Source organism: Thunnus thynnus, chromosome 10 (genome assembly GCF_963924715.1).
Source record: "Thunnus thynnus chromosome 10, fThuThy2.1, whole genome shotgun sequence".
Taxonomy (NCBI): domain Eukaryota; kingdom Metazoa; phylum Chordata; class Actinopteri; order Scombriformes; family Scombridae; genus Thunnus; species Thunnus thynnus.
Window position 1 is genome coordinate 13,852,378 of NC_089526.1, and position 24,988 is coordinate 13,877,365.

The 24,988-nt window shown below is 39.4% G+C and overlaps 2 protein-coding genes and 1 non-coding gene across 5 annotated transcripts; 1 reads left to right on the forward strand and 2 right to left on the reverse strand.

The window, feature by feature from the left end:
• Positions 1-1,472: 1,472 nt before the first annotated feature.
• Positions 1,473-21,515, reverse strand: lpcat3 (lysophosphatidylcholine acyltransferase 3). 3 transcript variants are annotated; one of them, XM_067601142.1, is made up of 13 exons: positions 21,492-21,515; positions 12,228-12,335; positions 9,550-9,656; positions 8,873-8,966; positions 8,584-8,621; positions 5,677-5,855; positions 5,445-5,553; positions 5,259-5,345; positions 4,749-4,912; positions 3,423-3,570; positions 2,933-3,088; positions 1,861-2,004; positions 1,473-1,738 (listed from the first exon to the last, which is right to left on the reverse strand). In XM_067601142.1, exons 3-12 carry the CDS (start codon positions 9,607-9,609, stop codon positions 1,885-1,887), a joined length of 1,155 nt encoding a protein of 384 aa, XP_067457243.1. In that variant the 5' UTR covers positions 9,610-9,656; positions 12,228-12,335; positions 21,492-21,515; the 3' UTR covers positions 1,473-1,738; positions 1,861-1,884. The 3 variants fall into 3 exon arrangements, with proteins under 3 accessions (XP_067457243.1, XP_067457241.1, XP_067457242.1); XM_067601140.1 differs by lacking the exon at positions 21,492-21,515 and adding an exon at positions 15,230-15,419; XM_067601141.1 differs by lacking the exons at positions 1,473-1,738; positions 21,492-21,515 and adding an exon at positions 15,230-15,424 and having other exon boundaries at positions 1,909-2,348.
• On the reverse strand, positions 16,636-16,691 carry LOC137192032 (U7 small nuclear RNA). The gene has a single exon (XR_010930493.1). It is a non-coding gene; the product is annotated as a U7 small nuclear RNA (small nuclear RNA).
• On the forward strand, positions 20,045-24,988 carry tpi1b (triosephosphate isomerase 1b). Its single transcript, XM_067601143.1, has 7 exons — positions 20,045-20,254; positions 22,810-22,933; positions 23,095-23,179; positions 23,332-23,464; positions 23,619-23,704; positions 23,791-23,878; positions 24,283-24,988. The coding sequence occupies exons 1-7, from the start codon at positions 20,146-20,148 to the stop codon at positions 24,399-24,401; spliced, it is 744 nt and encodes a 247-aa protein (XP_067457244.1). The 5' UTR covers positions 20,045-20,145; the 3' UTR covers positions 24,402-24,988.

Consider the following 24,988-nt stretch of genomic DNA (forward strand, 5'->3'; position numbering starts at 1 on the left):
CCCCAAAACCAGACTGCAAAATGACGTCATATCACCCTTTTTTTTGCCCCAGTGCTCCTGTCAGACGTGTGAATGCAATGGGACACCCTCACAACACATAAATCACAAGAGTCCTTGTTTTTTTTCTTGAAATGCAGCATTTTAATGAACATTATAAAATTGTATTTAAAATCACCCCCACTCCCTCCCTCCCTCCCTCCCATCACCTCCTCCATCCCAAGTTTTCTTTTCCTTTGTACATTTGGTAGGAATAAGGCAAAAAGTAGTTTTCTTGAAATATCAATTCACATCAATTAATAATCACCATGTCATGTATAAATATTACTAAAATCTGGGGGTTGTTGCTACAGTGAGGTTCGTTCTCTCCGTGTTCGTGTATGTGTGTGTTAGCAGTTGAAAGGACGGCCACAGCAGCAGCAGCAGCAGAGCCGGGGCCTTCCTCCAGCATGCCATTTATCAGACAATCCAGCCCCAAAATCAAAAAATAAAAGATAAAATAAAAACAGAGAGGCCTCCCCACTGTGGACTGGGACGCATCTACTTCACACATTTTTTTTTAATCACTGCCTGATGTTAAGAAATGGAAGAACAGGTCAAAGGAGATTTTTTTTGTTTTGCTTCCAGTTCAAAATGAGACAATCGCTCAATTTAAAAGCCTCTTTATGGAGATCAGAGAGAGCAGGATGAACCATGATGATAAACTCTAGTGGCTGTGTGTTTGGGCAGTGTGCAAGGTGAGGGAGATCCCTCCACCTCTTCCCTACTTTGGAAATTACTCACTTACACATCTGTGCATTTCAGTGTTGATAGCCGGGGACAGACAGAGAGGTGGTGAAGACTGAACAGAGGGAGAGGAGGATATACATCATGGCGAGAAAAAACCCAAAACATCAAATGAGGACAAGAAGAGGCAGAGAACAAATGCAAATCCTTTCATGAAATCTTATCCAAAGCTACAAAAATGTTCTTTTTCATAAAAGCTGTTAAAACTCTATAAAATCAAGTCTTTTTTTTTCTTCTTCTTCACAAATCAAATTAAAACCAAAACAAATGTACTGTAAAAACATTCATTAATACAAGGCCATTTTGAGTTGGGTGTTAGTGTACAGTGTGTGATTTACAGTGCTTGTATAACCACTGGCAGCCATTTTCAAGAAACAACCCCCCTGATGATGATTATTATTATTATCAGTCGGAGCAGCAGTCTCTGTTCTGCAGAAAGCGGTATGCGTGTCGTATTATTACATTAGAAAGCGCCACATACGCTGACGCTGTGCTTAACCCTCCTGTGAAGGTTGTTGCTGCTGCTAAATTGCGGGTGCTAGATGTGAGACAGAGAAAATAAACAAAACTAAAAAAAAAAAAAAAAAAACAATATTGGAGCCAATGACTCTGAACCCGTGACTGATGAGTGCAATTCTGTGTCGACAGCATGTAAGTCTCTCAAGTTCTACAAGTCTCACGTCTTTAAAAAAAAAAAAAAAAAAGAAAAAAAAGAAAACTAACAAACAGGAAATCGCCCCTGATTGGCTCACAATTACCCCATGTGGCACGATGGTCATTTCCTGTAAACATTTCTCCAAATGTTTATAAAAACACCCTTACCATTTAAAACACAAAAATATATAGAGATTTATTTTTACATGGACATATATATTACTAAAGGCCTTAAAATATTTTCCGTTCTGCTCCTTGAAAGTCAGAGTTCCCTTCAGTGGATATTTAGCCTTAGACAGACCTGGAAGGAAACAGAGAGACAACATTTGTCTTAATAAACAGCATTATTAGCACTAGCCTAGGGTAACCAGGGTAGCAAAGTAAAAAAAAAATGGATAAAACATGTCATCTGCACTTGCTTACCACGCCAAGTCTTAGTACCAAGTTCTAATCCTGCTTTTTCGGACTCCGTTCTCTTGGAGGCACCAGCGCCTTACGGAGGTATGGCATGATTAAAAAGGCTACGAGGAAGAATAGGTGACCGCAGAAATAGACGGACGAGTAGACCTGGAAAACAAAAGTGAAACAACAATCATATTAAAATTACAATCGTCATTTACACGTGTCTTTCCCAAGGTTCTGCATTTTCTTGGAGCATTCCTCACCTGTCCACCATCTCCTTCCTTTGTCAATCACCTGACTCTGCTCTTCTCTACATATCCGTCCCTCAGAGTAGTTCACCTGACGCAGTTCCACCAAGTTCTGTTTCTGCAAACCTGTCTGTTATCTTTTTTTCCATGTTTAAGGAGGTTTAAGGCTGCTTTAGGGCTAATTTATGTGAAAAAATGCAGTCTCTCCCAATTAATTTAAACAAGTCCATCGACCCAGTGGTGGTGCCAATGCAGACAGCTCTGGAAAAAAAACCCCCAAAGGGTCGGACAAAAAAAGAAGTTGAACCTGGCTCAACTTTTGCTGGAATGAAATGTGACGTTATCTGGCAAAATGCTATGTCCACCAATCCAATTTGAAATGTGAACGCCATATTTCTGCTGTTTACCAGGTGGATCGGTCTTCCTGGGACTTACTTCACAAAAGTGACTGGCAACCATTGATAACATGCAGATCTCTAATGGTGGCAATATCACGTTTCACAAATGACTGCAGGGCTCTCTCATGCTCATGCAAGGTCCGCGACTATGGCACTTGTTTTAAATAGTTAAACAAAATTAACTCAAAGAAAAATCTCATGTTGCAAATATGTTGGCCCCTAGATTATATGTCAGCGTCTCACTGGTACCTGAGACAACACCTTCCTCAACAACGCAGCCCTTTAATGTTGTTTTTAGTCTCAATTCAACCTGGTCTGCCTGAGTGTCTGTACTCGCGTCCTCTTCGCACCTGTACTATGATACCCAGCACTTGATAATACATAAAGATTAATGAGAGAAACCATGTTTATCCTTTAACCACTGTGGTTTCTGGAGTTGTGACTTACCTTGAGCCATTTGTCGTAGGTGAAGAGGCAGAACGGCACCAGGGGGTAGCCCATGAAGAGCCAGTGAATAAACTGCTGGACTACATAGATGAGCGGGTAGAGTGCGCTGTTGGCCACTTTTGACAGCAAGGGACTGTCCCTCACTAGTGTCAGGGCCTGTCACACACACACACACACACATTCCACAATGGTTATAATATTAAACAAACTGATGCCAAATTGTGACTGCCGTCAATATCTAATTATAAATACACTCAGCCTTGAGGTGCATTTAATCAGTGGTGTTTTGCCTGATTGAATTCCACATCGGGTTTATATGAGGCTGACAAAACAAAAGATAACTCTTTTTTTTATCAACAAAATAAGCATTCAAGAAGTAAACAACAAATTTACCACTGACTGAAATAAACACCCATGTGGTTTGAGCTGCCGGCATAAAATCATTTTTAGGCTCCCCATCTCTACGCTCTGCCCTCCATCTGTAGCGTACCTGTCTCTCTACAGTGATAATGAAGAACTCCATAGAGAAGCACAAGAAGTATCCGGAGTGAAGGCCATGCCATATTGTCAAAAACAACAGCGTGGTCACATGGGACAGGGTTTTATTGCCCAGGAACTTCAAGCGCTTGAACACATGCCTAAAAAACAAAATTAAAAGAAAACAAATCAAACAGAGTTTCATAACAAATCTGGATAAAGACAGAAATACTTAATACATCAGCTATCACTGTCTGCATGGCAAGCTCTCACTCACCTGGAAGTTGATGTTGCATAGCAACTCGGGTTAATATTAAACATTTAAACAACTTTACGAGGTATTCATCAGTTCAATGGTGGCCCAGACTAGTTTTATAATATCTTAGACAAGTGCAGGTGCACACATATCACATGTTGAATTCCCAAACCAGTGTTATTTTTTTCATATCGCTCATTTTTGACAAGCTGCAATGGTGCATAAGCTTTAGAGAGCAGACAAAAAAGAACATATGGTATAACCGATTAAAAAAAGCCTTGCTTGTGGCCTTTAAGACATCCATATGCTTCAAACAAAGAGCTTGTCAAATCATTGAGGAGCGTTTTTGCAATCCCCTTCTCCCCACAGCTTTACGGTGTCAGAATTGGGTGGCTGTGTCTGACAATTTTAGCAACTTCTTGAAAATGACAATCTGGGTAGTTCACCCTCTTCCCCCCATCTGGTTTCCCAGATGTGTGTAATCTACTGTCCAAATGTGTATGTGTTAACCCCACTTGTACGATTGTACGATATGACAGTGGACTTTTTCGACCCATCTTTGAATGTGAAACAGCTAGAAACACTTTTGACCTGTATAGACAACACTTTGTTTAACTACTTTGTTTGAAGCCTACTGAGCTCTTGAGGAGTTTCTTCCTCTCACCAGCTAGTCGAACCTCTCTGATACATACAGCACTGGTTTCTGCTTTACTGTACTGTATTTTGTATGAATGAACACTTGAAATTCCTCACAAAAGCTGCTATGGAGCCATGCTTCCAGAAGAACAAAGCTTAGTAAAAATGGTATCAAAATTTAATTCATGAAGCTTCTGCTGGAGAACTTTTTGACAAATCTTGAACACCTCCCTCCCGCTGTCTCTTGATGTTAAAAAACACAGTGGAGAGAAGCTTTGGAAAGAGATATTAGGCTACTCCTCCTCAAGCAATGCCACATATTACGTATTGGATTGAATTGTCTTTCTCTTCTACTTCACAATTATCACTAAAGTGAATAATTAACTTTTACAACACCACTTTGACTACGAGCTGGAGAACTTCAGAGATTTCCTGCTGGACACTGACCTGGCAACCCAGGCGTTTGTGTTGATGTTGAAAGAAGCGATGGTTCCTCCAAAGAGTGGCGTGGTTTCAAACATCCACACTTTCATATTGGCACAGGCGTCCCACTGGTGCGTACCATCTATTACACCATTATAGCCAAGCCCAGATAGTACACATACACCCTCCTGTAAAAAACGAAACACAAGTGTCATTAGCTCATTTTACATCACACCATAAAGCACGACAACCAGATAAACTGGGACTGCATTCATTTATGCTTATCAGGGTGTGCCATTAAAAAAAAAAAAAAAATCAAATCATGTGATGAATCAGTGTATGAGAAGGTATGAAGGTGGTGTTTCAATGTTAATTACTCCCACAGACAGTGTGTATATGCAGTTTAATATAAGAAATTATATTTAAAGAACCAAATGAGCAGGTCGTTAGCTGCCTGCCATCAGGACACCCTCTTATTATTAGACTTGTGAACCACATTTCATGCAAATATTCGTAGATGAAGACACCACTTACCGCTATAACCCAACAGCTGACATATTTATACAAAATTACTTTAGCCCAGAGCAGAATAAAGACACAGCGATACCAGAACGGTTGAGCCTGCGGAAAAGACATGAATATACGTTTTAGACAATGAAACAGACTTTGACTTGTCTCATATGTGTACACAGTGATTTTCAATTATATTGCCATTCTCACCTCATACTCGTCTGTTAAGTAGTAGTTGTCTGGGTAATAAGGACTAAATACTGTATATATCACGAGGCAGACAAAACCCAGACCAAACCTCTTCATAGCTGGTATAACACTGGGAGAGAATGAAATGAGAAAAATAAAAACACGAGAAGGAAATAATGTCTTATTTTTATGCTAGAAATACTAAGTTAGTCTTTGAGCTCTACTTTTTCTGTTCATCACCAGGCTCTTTTACCTGTTAGGAGGCTTTCCAGGGCAGTCGGTGAGCTCCCCTGCCACCAGCCTCTGGTAGCTGCGCATCGTAAACTGGGGCCCCACCAGGAAGCCTCCATAGAAGTAGGAAAAGCCGCACACCTCGAGCAGAGAGGGCACAGACGACAGAGCTCCAGCCTTCTGCTCTGAGCTCAGCTGGGACTAAGATTTAGGATAGCGATAGAAAGAAGAGATGAGGAAGAGAACAGAAACAGAAACGGATATAGAAGGCATTTTAAAAGCATATTAATGAGCTTGTGTTATTATCTAGTTACAGATGGATCTTTTAAAATTTGACCACAATCTAGATTGACCACAAACTCAATACGGCTGCATAATATACTGGCATTAACTGGCATTTAACTGCAGGCTGTAAACAGAGTTATTTCTATGAACTGAGGAGTGACCCCTTGGCATTCATTTCAAACACTCTGGATACTCTGTAATGAGATCAACCAGGTGAGAGCAGATTTACAGGTTTTTACACAGATAACAAGAGAAAACAGAATGACAAGCACAGCACAAAACACATTAGAATAAAAATGACATAACGCAACAGAAAAGGGCAACTAACAGCTGTCAGAGATGTGTCAGAAAGAAACCAAACACAGGTGAGCAAAGTCAAAGAAATACACCTTAACAGAGGTTACATGACAACATATACTGTTTATACTAACGTAACTATGTCTTTAATAACTTTGGTTGTGTTATGTCATTGTCTGTAATGTTATAAATGAATGAGCCGGACTGCTTCATAGTAGTAATGGATTGAATAACTTTTGTATCAATGTGATGAAGTGAGGTGGGTATCCAGTCTTTTACTGTACTGTATCTGGTTACAGTTTCTCAACTTAAAGGACTGTTATCACAATAGATACTGATGTTGTGATACATTATTACATAATCCATGGTTAACAATTACTAAGCCTCTGCTGACTTTTCCTCGCCTTTCGTTTTGTTATGTTTTCCCTTCTGTTTCTCCTTCCCATAGCCTCTGATAGAAAAGATAGATGAAATACAAATAGGAAATTGCTGAGCTGACTGAGGCCTAAAAATGAGAGAAGGCAGCGTGGAGGGTCAGACCGGTGCCTCGCCAACACAAAGCCCCTTTGTTATGTTTCAGTTATTTTACTTCTGATTTGGGCTGAAGGTTGCTGGTGTTCCTGTTTTTACGTTTTGTTTTGGTTAGATAAGTTTCACTCAGTTGGGTTGTAAGTTAATATTATCTGCTTTGTAATAAAGCATTGTTTAAAGTAATTTGTGGCAGTGTCTAATATGTTATGGTTTCTCTTTGAGTCAAAGTAACAAAACTCAGCTCTCAACCGCTGTCAACAGTTGCGGTAAACGTCAAGCCCCTCTCCAGTGTATTTTGGCATTTTTAAGATGATTCTCTGAGTCATGTCCTGACAATGTTGATTAGCCACACTGTTCGTCAAATGTCATGGCACTCTGAACTGTCCAGGCATTTCCTGAAGAAAAGCTTCTGTTTGTTGAGCTGTCGTTGTCACATTCAGCTGTTTCAGAGCTATGAGAGCAGTGATGTGACTGGCTGAGAGAGTGTCTATTAATCACCACACCCACTGATCTATATTTACCTTCACTTAGCCCTTTTGCACGTTGTGTTGCTGCACATACATGAACCAAAATAGCAGGTGGCAGGTGTGCATGGAGATGTCCATACAGTCCGTGTGCCTACAGACCTACAGTGTTACACGTGGCATTTATTATTCAAATTTCAACTGTGGTAGCAAAGTATTAAACTGTGAAGGTGTTTTTGTGTTTTGCATGTTTTTGTGCCCTCACAGAATCAGGCCTGACCACTGAGGAGGAAAATTCACAGACATTTACTGTAAAATAAAGCAAGATGTCATTGCTTAGGCCAGATGGTCCATCAATACAGAAGCCATCGTCTCATTTCACCTATAGACTTCACATATCTCTGTTGCTGACACGTAACCTAGTCTATATAGCTAACGCTGTGGTAAGTGGACGATAACATCACTACCGTTCCGACACATCGCCAGTGTGCTAGAATGGCAATTTGGTTGCCATGGTAATGGATTACACCTGACTATTATTAAATATTCTCTGTTTGAGAAAGAACGTGAACCGTTAAACAAGAAGTAACAATGGCTGGAGCGGGCTTTTATGAATAGCTATGTTGGCATGGTAACACAGATACTGACTTACTCTCCTGTACACCTGCCTGAATACATGTGCGTAGAGCTGAAACGATAAGTCAATCAACAAAAACATTTATCTTGATCTTTTTTTTTATACTTCCAGCTTCTCAAATGTGAATATTTGCTGCTTTTTTTGTTTTCTACGACAGTAAACTGAGTTTTAACTGTTGTACAGACAAAATGATTTGAAATATGTCAACTTTTGAACTTTTAGAAAATTGTAATGAGCATTTTTCACTATTTTCTGATATTTTACAGACCAAACAAGTAATTTGGAAATTGAAAAAATAATTGGCTGATGAATGGATAGTGAAAATAATCGTGGGTTGCAGCTTTGTGTTAAAAGATCAGTTTTCTGGTATGGTCTCTGTTTGAGTCATTGTTGTGTGAGACTGTAACATTTACACTCTACACTCTTACTACATACAAACTGACTTCAGCCTTTACCAAAGTGAATATCATGTAAGTGACTGTACCAACTTCTTGTTGTGTATTTGTACATAGTAATCATTCACTCGCTGCGGGTGAAAACTATTATTGTGTCTTTCACACATGATAGAATGAAAAAAAAGAAGTGAGAAATGATAATTACAGAATCCAACAATGATAAACAATTAGTGAAACACAAAGAATGTTCAAAGACAGACAACGTCGATACATTGACCAGTGATCAAGCAGACAAAAGCAAGAGATATCAGCCAACTCACTGGTTCTTTCCCGCCGTCAAAGTAATCAAATGACAAACCTGAAATCAGAAAATGCAACTGTTGTCAGAAACTATGTTAGACTAGTGACTAATGATGTCATGATTATCTTAAAGCATGCAGAGGCCCTGTCAGCAGATTATCAGTGTGTTAATCACTGGAGTACAAAAGTGAGACTGTGATAACAACAGCAAGAGATATCAAATCAAACAGATTGACAAAACATCTACATTTTCTGAAACAATTGGCTTTGTCAAGCAGAGCAATGCGAGTTGAACTATAGTCAACTTACCAATAAGTTTGAGAGTGAGTACACAATGAGGCATAGTCCACTTGATGTCATACTCCTCTGTCGCTGTGTAGTAATACCCTGCCAGCAGGTAAACCTACCGGAAAACAGAAAGGATGATGAAAGAGAGAGAGAGAGAAATTACAAAACAAATACAGTTGTAAGCAAATATCTGCATTATCAAGTATTTATAGGCAGGTTAAGCACAGTTGTAGGAGACAGAAACATATAAGAGAAAGAACGCAAACAGGAAACCACAAAAAAAATCGCAAGGAAGTGTGTGTTAAAAAGAAAAAAAGGAAACACATTGCTGTTTCAAAACTTAGTTTTATTACTATACTTCTAAGCATTAAAAGCAAGAGCATGCAAACAATAAAGGCCCCAACATTCCTACAGGAAGCATGTGACTACATCATAAGATTATTGGCCTTGGTTGTAAGTGGCCCTGTAAATACATGGGACAAACAGTGCAGGCATTAACAAGGCAATTTAAGGAAATCAGAGAATGCAGATGCAGAAATCAGATAAAAGACTGGTGAGCAGGACCAGAGCCACTGCGGTAAAAGTCTGACAGTCTGGATAAAAATGGAGTTACTGCTATAAAGTCTGGTTGCATCGAAACAAGACATGTGGGAAAAAAAAGGGAAGATAGAAGACAAAGTAAAACCAGGACACCTCACCATTTGAAATGTAAAGCTGCTCAGGACAGTTGTAACCGTCCTTCCCATGAGCCTCAGCATCAGGAATTGGACAAGGATGCATACTGCGGAGTGATAGATCTGACAGCCTGGGAAAGAGACAGACAGGGGGGGGGGGGTGGGGAGGATGATGAGTGCAGTCGAGTGTGACCTGTAGGGCTGGACATGACAACAGCATTTTTCCTCCATAGTTCAATATTGGCAGAGATGGAAAGGAAAAAGGACAACAAGGCAAAGATGTGATATGCATCCGATCTGAAATGAGCTTTAAATGAAGGTTGGAGAGGAAAAGTGTTCCACAAAGAGAGAGATTAAAGCAACAGACCTGCTGTAAAATCCAAGTGCAGCCACGACAGAATAAAGACAAGAGAGGGAGAGATCAGTTATGTTAGCAGCTTGTGTTCATGCCATTATCATCCGTGAGAAAACTCAAAACATTCATCCTTTCATCCTACAAAGAGGTGCACTTCTTACCATGGCTTTAGAAATTCAGGATACATTGAAATTATTAGTCGACTGACAGAAAAGTAATGTGCAACAATTCTGAAAATTGCTAAAACAAGTTGGAGTAATTTTTAAGTAAAAATCCCCAAAATTCAATGGTTTCAGCTTCTCAAATGTGAATATTTCTTTTATTATAGTTAATTAAATACCTTTTGGTTTGGAACAAGCAATCTGAATACGTCACCGCGGGCTCCATATCTTAATGACTAGCATAATAATCGAGAGAAGTGTGTAATGAATAATGACAACAATCATTAGTTGCAGCCCTGTTCTACTCTTGCACTCAATGTGTTGCATATTAAACCACAAAGAATAACAGTCTGGGTTACATACATAGTAGATGTAACATTCAGATGTAAATCTCGAGTAGTCAAACCTGCTAGCAGAGTACAAGAGTACAACGTTTACTTCCTCATCAGCTCAGAAATCAACAATTGTTGATGACTCATCCCCATAAAAAGCCTAATGAGGTCTTCAAGTAGACATCTCTGAGCCATTAAGTTCCACACTAAATGCTTTCTGTTTTGGTCCAATGTTTCTTCTGGACTTGGTTCTTGAGAAGTAAATATAACAAAACACAGGGAGAAAAGGTTGCTTGGGCTAAAATGAAACACACTTTTTAGAAATGAATAACAAAAACATAAATGTGCAGTCTCATGTGTGTCCATAAATGCTAAATTCAACTGAATACAGCCTGAGGAAAGTTTTTTTTTTTTTAAATAACTGATTTTACTGAAACCTTTAAACACTATGTGTACAATGCCAGCTCCATATGCAAATAACACACAAATACACATCCAGCCGCGAGGTGAAAACCTCCTCTGAGAGAACCAGTCAGTCTCCCACTTCACTGCATCTTTACAGCAACAACACCCCGAGGAAATGTTACCATCTCCTGCTTCAACACCCCGCCCCCCACCCCAACACACACACACACACACACACACACACACACACACACACACACACACACACACACACACACTCATCTCTTAAGCCAAGTCCATTTCTCAGTGTCTCTACTATCTTTCTCACCATACGAAGATGAGAAACTGACGGAGAGTGGAAAAAGAAATCAATTTGAGAGCCATGACAAGCAGTTAATCTCTGCTCAATTTACCGAAATGTTGAGGCCAATTTTCAATATTATTGAGTTTTTCTTCATCTTCATCATTTTGACATCAGACCTATCAATGCTGTCTTAAGTGGTTACAGTTTCTTATTCAAGACGTAATTCAAAGCTGATGTTTTCAATAGTTTGCTAATGTATCACATATCTTTCACTTGTCGATCCAAAGCCATGAATGATCAGTTTGGATCACTAGTAGTGTTTTAAGTAATATTTACACAGCTGTACTCAGCTGTAGCCATGTGTTCATGTTGGAACTGATATCAGTAAACATTTATTCACATATGTAGTAGTTATAACCTCTAATTAACAGAGGTGTGGACTTCAGTCATATGACTTGGACTGGAAGTCAGATGAGTCATAAACCTGATGACTTTAGACTTGACGAAGTGTAAAAAAGGAAAAAAAAAAACTTGTGCAACTCGACTTTGACTTTCACACCAATGACTTAAGACTTCACTTGGACATCAGCTTTTTTATTTGTCTTGATGTTCTCCCTCAACTGCAAAGGTTTAAAATGTTACTTATAAGTGTGCAGCAAATCAACTCTTCATTTTTCTGACAACGTATGTAGTTTCAGTCTATCTGACCGCAGCCAATCATGTGGCAGCATGAGCAGCTGGGAAAAGTGGTTTGTCACCACGGATGTAAAGATTCTGCTGTGGTTAACAAAAACAGCAACGTGTAAAACAATGTCTCAGGCACAAAAAAAATATCAGAATTTTGTCACAGGAATAACATTTACAATACTGTTAATCTGCTTAATGACTTGAAGTTTAGGACTTGGACTTGATTTGGGACTTCACATTCAAGACTTGAGACTGGCATGTGACTTGCAATACAGTGACTTTGTCCCACCTCTGAGCTACTGAGCCAAAGATATTTTAACACTGCGGTTAAGTAATTATACAACACAGCAATTACAGCAATTATACATCAATCATGCTGTTATTTGTTTTTGCAACTGAATGATGTCTAAGCTGTCATTCCACCCACACGTTCCTGTAACCTCCCTCTTCATCCTCACCAAAGTTAAATGCTGCTAGAGCCAGTCCGGAGAACGTGTGGAACAAGTGGATAACTGCAGCAGGCTGGTGGAACAAGAACCGCCGGTATAGCAGAGCACAAGGATACCCTGCAGGAGAGACAGAGGAGAAAATGTTAATGGAGCTACAATGCGTGCCTTCATATCAGCTAAGTGAGCCACTGTTGACACCGTCTGGCATTAGCAACACTGACCTTGTGGTAAAAACATGTGTCTCACACACACACACACACAGACACACACACACACACACACACACACACATTAATATTACTGGTGCGTTGGGTGAGTTGTTGCAAGTCTGGCATCTCAAGGAGAAAGATAACTGCCTGAAGTAGGACTACAAGAAGGACAAACACTCACTGCTGATCATGAAACTCAACAAGTTTACCTGAAGTGGTTCTTGTGATGTCAACATTTGGACTGATATTGATATTTGTATTACAAGTACATATCTTAAATGTCTACATCTACATCAAAATGTTATATTATAAATTCATTTGTCAGAATTATGATGTGATTCTGGAGATAAAAAAGAGGATATAAAAAATCCATTCTTTCTTTTGTCCCTACTAGGACTAGCAAAGATCCATAATTAGTGGATATCAAGGTACATGCACTGCTGCATAAACATGTATCTTATTAACTGTAGATGCAGCTTGATATAAAAGGTTCTTCATTTGATCCTCATTAAAAGAAACAGTCGGTGTTTCATTTGCTTGTATCGGTTTATTTTAATAGAAAAGGGCTGGATTTATTTTTCACTGTCATCAAATCCCAACAATGAATTGATCCTGCTTACGAGGACTGCCTGTGTAACCAAAGCCTGTTACAGTTTATTCCTCTTTGACATAGACCTCCATTGTCATCTGAAAACTATTATAAACACATCAGTGAGCCACAGCGTTGCACTGGGTGATATGTTCCTTCAGCTTATTTTGAGGTAATCCCACATACAGTACACCTTCCTGGTGCCGTACACCAAATCCCAAATACATATTAATCCGCAGATGAAAATTCACTATTTACTAACTACTACTACTACTCATTTTTAAAGTGTCCAGGAGAAATAAATGAGCAGACAGATAAGGGAACAAAGTATGGAGTGACAGATTAACATTTGTTTTTTTCATGGTATTTGTTGACATAAAGAAAAATAAAGAATAATATTGGCCTTGTCCTTTAAAAGGCGTTCTTGTGAAGTTGAAACCACAAACACCAAAAAAGGAGAAACTGGATTGTTTTTGTTTTTTTGACAGATTCTGGATATTTAGATGTATTCCCACACAGCCCATTACTATGTAGTTGATTTTGCAAAGCAGTTGGCTGACTAAAACCTAAATCAAATCAATCCTTGTGTAGCAGGGGAAACGCTGACGAAACCCACTGTTATTTTAGGCTCTAAAGTTGTAGTGCAAGGCAGTTACTAGTAAACAACTAACTACATCATTATGCAAGACACATGAAGTAATACTAGGGCAAGGAGCATGCAACAGGCTGACTGAAGGGTGTTCAGGCACTAAAGCCAACGAAAGTCTGATCTGAATGGCCGTGTTCAGTCAATTGTATTGTTGGTACGAGGCGGCAAAGAGAGAAAAACAGACGTGTCCATGTGTCAGACCAAAGTTCAGAGAGGACAGCATGGAGGACGCCCTCCCCCACCCCATGCATGCAGACACACGCACACACACACACACACACACGCCCCTGGCATTCCCATCCTGTGTTATGTGAAGGCCTAGATTTACGAGTTACAACTTTCTATTTAAAAAAGCAGATACAAAGGTAAAGCCAATTTGTGTACATCTCTGAGAAGTTAGAGCCCCTCCGGACATGTTTTCAGATGTTTATAAAATACTCTACTTTGAATAATTTGTGTCTAATATGGATTTAACCACAAAAAAAACCAAACAAATTATCTTGTTAAAATCCTTCAAATGACAACTACTCTTTTTCCTTTATCAAAAAAAATCCAGAATCTATATATATGCCAATCTGTTTAATTTCAGAAGTTTCTGTTCTCAGTGTTTGTGCACTGGAGGCTTCAAGTTTCCACATCAGACTTGTATAAGTTGAATATTTGACCGGAACTGGCTTCCAAACAAGCTTTGATGACACAAATCAGGCTCATAGGCTGATCCCTTAAAAATCTGATTTTCAGTGAGCACAGAGATACTTTCCACTATCAACAAATGAAAGTAAAAACAGCCTTCTAGTGTCAAACTCTGCACATACATCATTGTGCACAGTGAAGCTCAAACATCCAACAGTAGAAAGCCTGTGCTTGTTCTCTGTGACCCCCCCTCCCTCCCTCCTCACGTCGGGTCTATTATTTTCACCCAACTAAACGCCTCATACTGTCATGCTAATTCTATAGCAGCACAAACCAATTCATCAAGCTGCCAGAAATGTATAAAGGGGGCATATTTTTTGGTAGTTAACTGCCCGTCTTACTTCATTATCTTGTTTGTAAGCTAATGTTAGTGCAGCGGTGAGGAAATGAATGAAAGAAAGGAAGGGAGAAGATTCCGACGGTTGACAATATTTGGCACAACACCCTCCCTACTCACCCTCCCAAAATAAATAAATAAAACTAGCTCTAGCATAACGTCCATGTCAGTTAACTACCAGAAGTTAGCCGTTGGTGGTGATGATAAGCAGAAAAAACAAGTCTACTTGAACATTTATGGGTGTGTGCCATTTATTAAAAAAGCTTTCTAGAAATAGGTATGTTGGTAATGGTACGCCTGTGATTTGTATACCCGTAAAATTTCACACATATTTTACACAGTAGGAGATAAATACAACCGGCTTGCCGCCTGTAGCTGTGTCAGTTAGTACCTGCCTGGCTGAGCTGGCGTTTATGTTAGCAGTTGTAACAGTTACACACAGCGATGAGAGCACTCAAACCTGCCACCGGGCTACACGTCATTTAACCTAGCTACCGCAATAAGCCACAGCTTGATTCGTGAGGCGAAACTCACCGATTAAAATAGATAAAATGAGTCGAACCGCTGGCTCCGGGGAACCTAAGGACTCCGATAGCTTCTCCATCAAGGGAGCCGCCATCTTTCTTGTGGGCGGAAACGTCTCTTCGCGACGGTTCACTGAACTCTACCGATTCACGGCAGACATCCGCGCACACACAAACATAAACACACACACATACATAGACACAAGCCGCTATTTAAAGGCCCCTCACCGTTCAACCTCCCACAAACCTAAATCTGGGCGATTCTCCTCCCCCAACCCCTCCCCGTTTGCATATCATATACCCTCTTAACCACACTGGTCATTTTTTCACAGTTTGTCGCAGTAGACGTTGGACTCCAGTGACTGACAGGCAGGAGCACACCCAGAATGATATAGAGAAGAGGAGTAAAGTGTGTTATTAACTATACTATACTAATCAGATGTGACCCAATGGAGTAAGTTTGCCCCCATGTGGCATCATGCAGGAATAACATATACTGGATCCCCTCCAGACAGTAGCCTATTAAAACATATCAGAGCTGAGCAATATATCAATATTATATCAGTATCGTTATATGAGACCAGATATCATCTTAGATTTTGGATATTCTAATATTGTGGTATGGCATAAGTGTTGTCTTTCCCTGGTTTCAGAAGCTACATTACAGTTAAGTGATGTAATTTTCTGAATTTACCAGACTATTGTAACTCTTCTATTATTTGCCCACTTAGTCATTATATCCTCATTACTGATGATCAAAAAATCTCATTGTGTAAATATTTTGTGACCGTCACCACTACAACACTGTCGCAATATTGATTGATATTATATTGACTGATTGATACTTTATTGATCCCTAAAGGGGAAACTACAATTGTCACCATATGCCAACACATACAACAAGAGGAAAAAATAAATAAAACAAAGACAATCAAAGCCAGGATAAAACAGTTAAAAGATAAAATAAACAGTCTGAAAGACAGCACCAAGCACATGGATAAGTGATGTGTATGACAATATACAAGGCAATCAAATCTACACTCCACTTTAACAAAGTACAAGTAGTAAAAATACCTTAAAACCAATAAATGAAAAATCCCATAATCCATTTCAACATATAATATACATTTTATAATACAATGTTTTAGATTAAACTACCCAACAGTAAATAGTCCAAATGAGCTCCACAAATACCAGCTTCAGTTAAATGCTACTTTATGCATTATTAATAATAATCCAACAAGACACTAGTATGGCTAAAAGTCGATATACTGTGTAAGATATACTCATCACATGAGTCAACTTATGGCTGTTGCATTTCCGCTCTGATATCTAACAAATCTCTTGTTACTCTTCACCGGAAAAATAGAATGATATGTGGTTTCATGAATGCTAACTTTATTTTTCACAAATATAGTGGGCTTCTCTTTAAGAGAAGCCTGCTAGACAAATATCTAAAGAGCAAATTATCCTGCCGACGAGCAGCTCGATGTAACGACTAGTATGTTAGATCCAGACGTTATTGTAATGGTGCCATTTTGTTTTGTCGTTCACAAAACAATCACAGTAGCAGCAGTAACAACAACAGCAAACCATTCAAGTATATATTTATAACAAACATCTATTGAAACTCCTCAAAATAAACATTATATGTGTAAGAATCACAATTTTACCGCAGTGCATTTCGGGTATGCAAAACCCGAGTGACTATCGTCCAATCAGAGTTTCACAATGGACCCGGAAGCAGGAAGGGGGCGGGTATTTGGATGATTTAGCCAATCAAACGGCGGATCGTCATAGCTGTTTGCCTCTCAGCCACAGACCACTGGTACTGCAGATTTAATCGATTTTAATTAGTGATACTCTGATAAACATGTTAATGTCGCAGTTTCTGTTGTTGACGTTGCAATTTAAGAAATTATTGTAAGTTGAAAAGTCAAAAATGTGTCTGAACAGATATTAAAGATTATATTTTGTATAAAATAAGATTGATAATATGCTTGTGATTTTAAATAGATAGTTTCCATCAATTAATTCCCATCAATACAAATTAAAATAATAACAGTTAATATGTCTGTGATTATCAAGTTACACTATGTCAATTAGTTCATATCCATATCAAACAACTAGAGATATGTTTATTAAGAAACTATGTGTTTAATTTGTTATTTTTAGTCTGCGCATGAAGTTATAGAGGCACACATTTAATACTCAAACATATTTAGCATAGGGGGCTTGTGTTTACAGAAACCTGTTGGACAAATATCTAAAGAGCAAATCAATCCTGCAGCTGAGGAGGTGGAATTAGATGTATATACTTTGTTGAGAGTATGCACCAAATTCAACACCTTTAAACACAACTGATGAAACATTCTTATGGCACAGGCACTCTGTGTTGTTTATGCTGTTTTCAGTGAAAAGACAAAGGGGTGGGGACTTTGTTAACTCAGCCAATCAGAGACAGCTGACCCACTTTTTTCCCCTTTTTTTAGAGTATTGTTTTGGCAAGATGCCACTTCAGACACATGACAGCTCATATTTGTTCTCTGTTCTCTTTATTATTTTTAGTTATTTCATTTTTAGCATATTCCAGTGATTTTGTATACATTTTTTAAAATATTACAATTTATAGGAGGAATGATCCACCTCAGATGGAAAGTTGGAAACTCTTTGTAACTTAGAAACTCATGTGCTTAGAGTTAAAACTTTTAAAAGTTCAGCAAACTTTCAATATTGATAGTTGTATTCTGTGTTGTGATACCTTTTGTACTTTTGGAGTAATTTAAATCCAAGTTGAGGGCTTTTACAGCAGCAGATTTCAGGTCTTATCAGTGTGTGATTTCAACAGGCACAGACTGAAGCAGCCATTTTTTTAGACCAGAAAAAAAAATCCTGAACACTCCCACAGTATTAACTCTTCAAGCACATATCATACTTCAACAGGAAGAATGCTCTCCGGCTCTCATTGACTCCGAAACAAAGTGGTCCTTCCTGTTTCAGTCAAGCACACTATTTCAACATACATCATACCAAGATGTCTTTGATTTCTTTGATTTCTTTATACTGGTGTTACGATTTGTGTTGGATTCTGATTTTATTAATAAACAAAAAATGTACAAATTGAGTTTTAAAAAAAACTGTGGTGAGCAACACTCGGCCTTTGTTTGCCATTGATTCACTTTATTATTATTTGTAATGTAAAACTAGTCACTGCATATGATATCATGTTCATCTTTCAAACTTTCTTTAACTTCTTTGTTATTTTTGAGGGTTTCATTCTTAATTCATCTTTCCAGGGGAGAAAATGCTCCTCAGTATAACCAGATCGGATACTCTGAAATCCAGTTTTGCACGTTCATAATTGTTATCAGAATGCAAGGCAAGTTTATCTGTAAAGCACATTTCAACAACAAAGCAATTCAAAGTGCTTTACATAAAACAAAAAACGCATCAAAACAGAATGTAAAAGCAACACAAGAAAACACAAAAAGACATTTAAATACAATTAAAAAGTGTAACGCAGCAGAAGATCAGAACTGTATTTTGGCCCTAAACCATTCAATGCTTTATAAACCAACAGCAGTATTTTAAAATCAGTTCTTTGACAGACAGGAAGCCAGTGTAAAGATCTGAGACCTGGAGTGATATGATCCACCTTCTTGGTCTTCATGAGGACTCGAGCAGCAGCGTTCTGAATCAGCTGCAGCTGTCTCATCGACTCTTTAAGGAGACCTGTAAAGACACTGTTACAGAAGTCGAGTCTACTGAAGATAAATGCATGGACAACCTTTTCCAAATCCTGGTGGGACATAAGTCCTTTAATCCTTGATATAGTTTAGAATGTGTTTCCATGGAGATAAAATCAAAGTAAAAACTGTGACCCCATGTGCAGAAACAAACAAGAGCCCAGGTCCTACATACTGTAAATCTTATTATTTCATTATATGTTTTCTGCAATTTATATCATTGTTTACTGAAATGTATGAGTGGGCTTTGTTATTGCTTGAGGGTCTCTCATTAACAATTTTCCAAGTCTGTCTTAAAACAACAGTCGGGTGCCCAAATAAACATTGAAATACGTTTTTCTTGCCATAATCATTCCTCCAGTTTATACTGGCCATTTAGAGATCCCTTCATTTCATAATGAAGAGATCATAATGAGGGCCAAAATCCACAAGCCTCCTTCCGTGCAAAAATATATTTAAGTTTATCAGAAATTAATATGAAGCTTCAGTCGTCCAAATTAGTCATATCAAGTAGATATCTTTCAACAATACAGTCTTTTTAGTGCCAAAGTCCCTCTTTTTGTTATTTTACTCCCACTGCAGCTCAACAGGGGAATACAAAGAGGGAATTTGATGCTAAAAAGACTGTAAATGTGGCAGATATCCACTTAATATGACTAACTCAGACTGCTGAAGTCTCATACAAGCTTCAGATAAACTTTATATACATTTTTGCATAAAATGACTGTGTGGACACACTGATTTTGTTCCCCATCACTTACATTGAAAGCACATTTGAAGGGGATCTTTTAACAGCGAGTATGAACAGGAGGAATGATTACAGCGAGGAAAACCTCTTTCAGTGTTCATATGTGCACTTGACTCCTGTTTTAAGACAGATTTAGAAAAATTGGGAACCAACCCTTTAAACACATGTGTAATCAGGTTTTACAGACAGCACCTGAAGGCAGCATGACATTTCGCTCTTCCCCTTCCTCAAATGGGGAGATGCGTTTGCGGGCGTGCCGCCATAAACCAATGGAGCCGAGTGAGAGGAGGGGTTAAATTTTTCCATCTTCATAAATACTCTGAGCTGCTCTCTCTCGTCCGCTTTCTTACCCCAGAGAAGGTGAACCTTGGTAGGCTCTTCGGAACCGTTTTTTAACTCTCAACAGAACTCCCCCCCGAAAAATCCGCAAACATGACCAGGAAATTCTTCGTCGGTGGAAACTGGAAGATGAACGGCGACAAGAAGAGCCTTGGGGAGCTCATCCACACCATGAACACAGCCAAGGTTGACCCCAATGTCGGTATGTTCAGTCTAACATCTGTTCAACCTCCTCTAACCTTATCTGAACATTTAACACCTGTTATCTGATGGCCAAGATTACTTTTGTGACTATGAATGCCACTTGTTCGACTATCACTTTCTATTTCTTGGTAATTCATTGACTTACAGCATTAAACAAACATTTCCGTAAGATGTATTTCAGATACTAATCATATATTCATGTTTGTCTCATCTCAAAATAGTTCTTTTCGGGAGAATACACACACACACAGAAAAAATCCCTGTACAATTAGGGATAGATCTTTACAACAGAATCATTGATTTGTGCAAATAAATCAGGCCCATGGGGCGTTACATAGTTAACCCAGTCTTCCCAGTATGAAGCACATTTTTCCAATTTATGATTAACAAATGACATTTCCATTCATGCATTTAAACTCAGGCTCTCCTGTGATAACAATTTCCTAGTAATTTCCAGCATTTTTCTATTTTTATGCAACAACCAGATCAATGCAGAGTCAAAATGGCTCAGTCATTCAATTAATCAATGACACCGTCAGCATCAAAAAACTTCCATCTCCCTTATTTCATGCCCTTATAAAGAAACTCTTCAATTGAGCTCTGATTTCAGCCGAGCAAACACTTAAGTCTAAAGCAGACAGAGAGAGAGATGCATGAATGCGGATGATGGACGGTTTTGATGGGGTTTTCGGTCATGTCGTTGCTGGTGGTGGGTGTGCGTTTGCAGCGGCACGTAGTCCAACCATCCGCTGTGGAAGCGCAGGGTGCATTCAAGTGAAGTTAGTCGATGATGATGATGATGATGTCGCTCATGTTTCATCTGCAAACTAATGAGGAGTACAGTAACCCTTTTGTGCCCCCTTTTTGGGCGAGTTATTTTTAGTTTAGGGATCTTCACGATGACGAACAACGAGAAACACTTGTTCCTCGTTCGTGCTACTCTCTTCTCCGATTTTTTTCGACGTGCCTTGAAGGCAGCAGTAGACATTCACCCTGTTGCAGTCTGCTTCCTGCAGACTGGAAAAACACCACACACACACACACACACACACACACACACACAGAGGCTGCTGCTGTTTAAAAAGCCTTGACTCACTTTTTCTTTTCATCACACGACACTCGTGAACACTAGCAAAGAGACGTTGAATGTGTCTAAGCCTGTTTCCGCTGTCACCGGGCCAGTTATTGTGCTCTTCCTGCAACTTGGTGTTATGTAACTGCGATGTTGTGCTTACCAATCACAGGCCTGATCTGCTTCGAACTGTGCTGTGGCGCAAACTGCCATCCTTGGACCTTGCTCCATTAGTGAATCCACCCTCTTTCAGTGTTCAGAAACTCCAGCAGGCTTTTCCCATCGGCCTCTCTGTGCAACTCTAAAGTCAAAGTTCAGCTGTTTCATCCCCAGACTTTTTTTCTTTCTCCTCCTAACATGTCAGATATCAAAACTCTTGACCCTTACAACTGCAGCTCATGACTTTTCTTCGACCTCTGCAGAATGCAGCCGTGTAGGCGACCTTTTAGAGGCTGAACTCAGACCTTTTACGCCAAGAGGGTCTGACTGCAGCCGGGGAGTAATGACCTTTACCTAACCAATAATAACAGGAGCTGTTTAATATAGACTCTCGTAACCCCAAGATACAGTTACAATGTGAATGTCAGTGTCTTAACTTTACTGTACACTGCTTGAACTGTGCAGACTGTACTGAAGTTGACTTTATTCAAATTGCAGTGTTTGCACATTTAGAAACACAAGCTTCAGACTGCAATACATATCAGTTGCAAAGATTTGAACCATTAAAAGTGAAATAGTACAGTAGTAGTAAAGTATATTGATGCATTTGGCTGGATGTGCAACTCTACTGCTTGTGTTTTTTTTTTTTTGTTTGTTTTTTTTTTTACTGTAGTGATGAACTCTCCACATTCATAATTTGGATTTAATTTCTCCACACTGTTGCCCATTTGTTTGTCAATCAATTTGAGAGTGATGGTTTTTTGGATTACGGATTGTGCACTTAAACGTCATGATTGAAAAGCCTAGACTAAATTAGTCTCTTTTAATCCCCATGGTGTTGCAGTGCTGTGGGAAAACATGCACATGTAGTCTTGTACTTGGCAGCAGTTCAGGCTAGTGTCTTTAACTGACAGACCCGTGTTCAGGCCCATGTTCTGGTGTCCTGCTGAAGTGTCCACTCCTCCATGGGATGATGCTCTGCAGCTGAACATGACCTGTGACATTGTGACATTCATAGAAATCAGGCAAAAAATAATAAAGTGTGAAACGAGGCAAAATACATATGTAATTTTGCTTAAACGTGATCTTTGCTGTGTCGGAAAAGCTGCATTACTGATTAGTCTTTTTTTTTTTTTTTTTTTTAAACGAATAGTGAAAACCTCTTGTTCACATCCATGTTTCACATCCACCTTGAAATTAAATCCGAAACTTTAGTCACATGAAGGAAATTGATCAAAAATGTTCTACGACTAATACTAAAGTGTGTTTGTTATAATAAGAACTACACTAAGTGTTTTCTTTTCTTTTTTCTGTGCTCACAGAGGTGGTGTGCGGTGCCCCAGCAATCTACCTGGACTTCGCCAGGTCCAAGCTGGACCACAAGTTCGGTGTGGCTGCTCAGAACTGCTACAAAGTTGCCAAGGGTGCCTTCACTGGGGAGATCAGGTACGTCATGTTTCCATCAGAGGAAAACGAGGGTTCTTCTTCTTCATGTAGATGCAGAAAAGGAGCGACATGGTCATTAAATCTTCCATCAGAAATATAAACTTTTAAAACAGTTTTCACAAATGGAGCAGATTCTGATTTATATGAATATTATCTTCAAGCCCTGCGATGATCAAGGACTGCGGTGTTCACTGGGTTATCCTGGGACACTCTGAGAGGCGCCATGTCTTCCACGAGAGCGATGAGGTAATTCTAGATTATTTTGTCTTCTTCTTTCAGATTGCGACATCTTTATCATTGTCTGGAAGGACGCTGAAGTTGGGTGGAAGGAAAATACATCATGCTTCCTGACTACACTTTGTGATTTAGATGCTTGTGTGTGTTTTTTTTTTCATTAGCTCATCGGCCAGAAGACAGCCCACGCTCTGGAGAATGGCCTCGGTGTGATCGCCTGCATCGGTGAGAAGCTGGATGAGAGAGAGGGCGGTATCACAGAGAAGGTCGTCTTTGCTCAGACCAAGGTCATCGCAGGTACACGACTCTTGACTTGAACCCCCCCCCCCAAAGAATTACGTATTGTAGGCACGGAGAGATGCCTTATTGTTGTAAATCACATTTCAAGAGAACATTTGTGCAATCAAGAAACTTGCGAAATTCAAATTCTTATCACACGTCTCTTTCGCAGACAATGTAAAGGACTGGAGCAAGGTCGTGCTTGCTTATGAGCCAGTGTGGGCTATTGGCACCGGCAAGACTGCCTCCCCAGCACAGGTAAATATCAGAAACCACTGAATATTTCACTACAATCTCACACCGTAACTCGTCATAATGTGCCTGTTTCCTGTGTGATATTTCAGGCTCAGGAAGTGCACCACAAGCTGAGGGAGTGGCTGAAGACCCACGTGTCTGAGGCTGTTGCCAGCTCTGTGAGGATCATCTATGGAGGTCAGTCAGTGTGATGAGATGGAATTTTTGGATTTCTCACATCCATCTCTTCTCATCAGTCAGTGCCAATCAAAATTTATGTTCCTTCTCAGGGTCATAACTCAATAAAATATAAACACACGGACATTATAAACATATTTTTAGATTCAGTGTGACTTACATTTCCCGAGGATATTATCATCTCTGATGTCCGTCATGAATAAACATCCATAAATCAGCTTAGAAATCCTAGAAAAATATGCTGCTTGTAGCTTCAGAACTTGACTGGGAATCGTCACATTTAAAGTATTCCAGTGATAGTTATCTGTACATTTATGGGCACATTGCAAACAGGAACTGCTAATAGCTAATTCGGCATGCTTTTAATGATGATGATGATGATGAAAACATGTTCTTTTTCTCAGGATCTGTGACTGGTGCCACCTGCAAGGAGCTCGGCTCCCAGGCTGATGTTGATGGTTTCCTTGTTGGTGGAGCCTCCCTGAAGCCAGAGTTCGTTGAGATCATCAACGCCAAGGCATAAATACCCGGACAAACTGCGACAAGGCCATGTCCAGATCCGAGACAGACTCCATTCGGACGATCCATCAATCCCTTACACTCAGCACTTAGTCCTCTTCCCCCCTTTATATTCAAAGTATTTGTGTGGTGTCGTTCCCTCCTTTTCCTTTATTATTTTGGTATATTTCGTCATGAAATAAAGGGACAGGTTGACACATGCACTGTACTGCACTGAAAAGCCCACTGAGATAGTCTGTGTGCATACTAACTTCCACACCAGGTGCTCAAGCTGTAAAGACTGATAATTACACCTTGAGGTGGACGGGCAGTCCACGCCTTTACTTGAAGAGTTTACCAACTTTTATGTAAACAGTGTCACGGCTCTTGTCAATCAGATGTAATTGTCTTTTTAATATCTGTCTCTTTTGTGTGATTATGATGTTCTGTGGCTTTTTACCTCCCTGTAGACGTGCATGATCCGCACCTTGATTGGCTCTTTTGCCAAGAGGGTAGCGTCCATTACATGTTAACCATATTGTGTCATGGCCGATGGGTACGAGGGTGTGAAGGCTTTAAGGAAACATTATAATAAACAGTTAAGAGATGGTT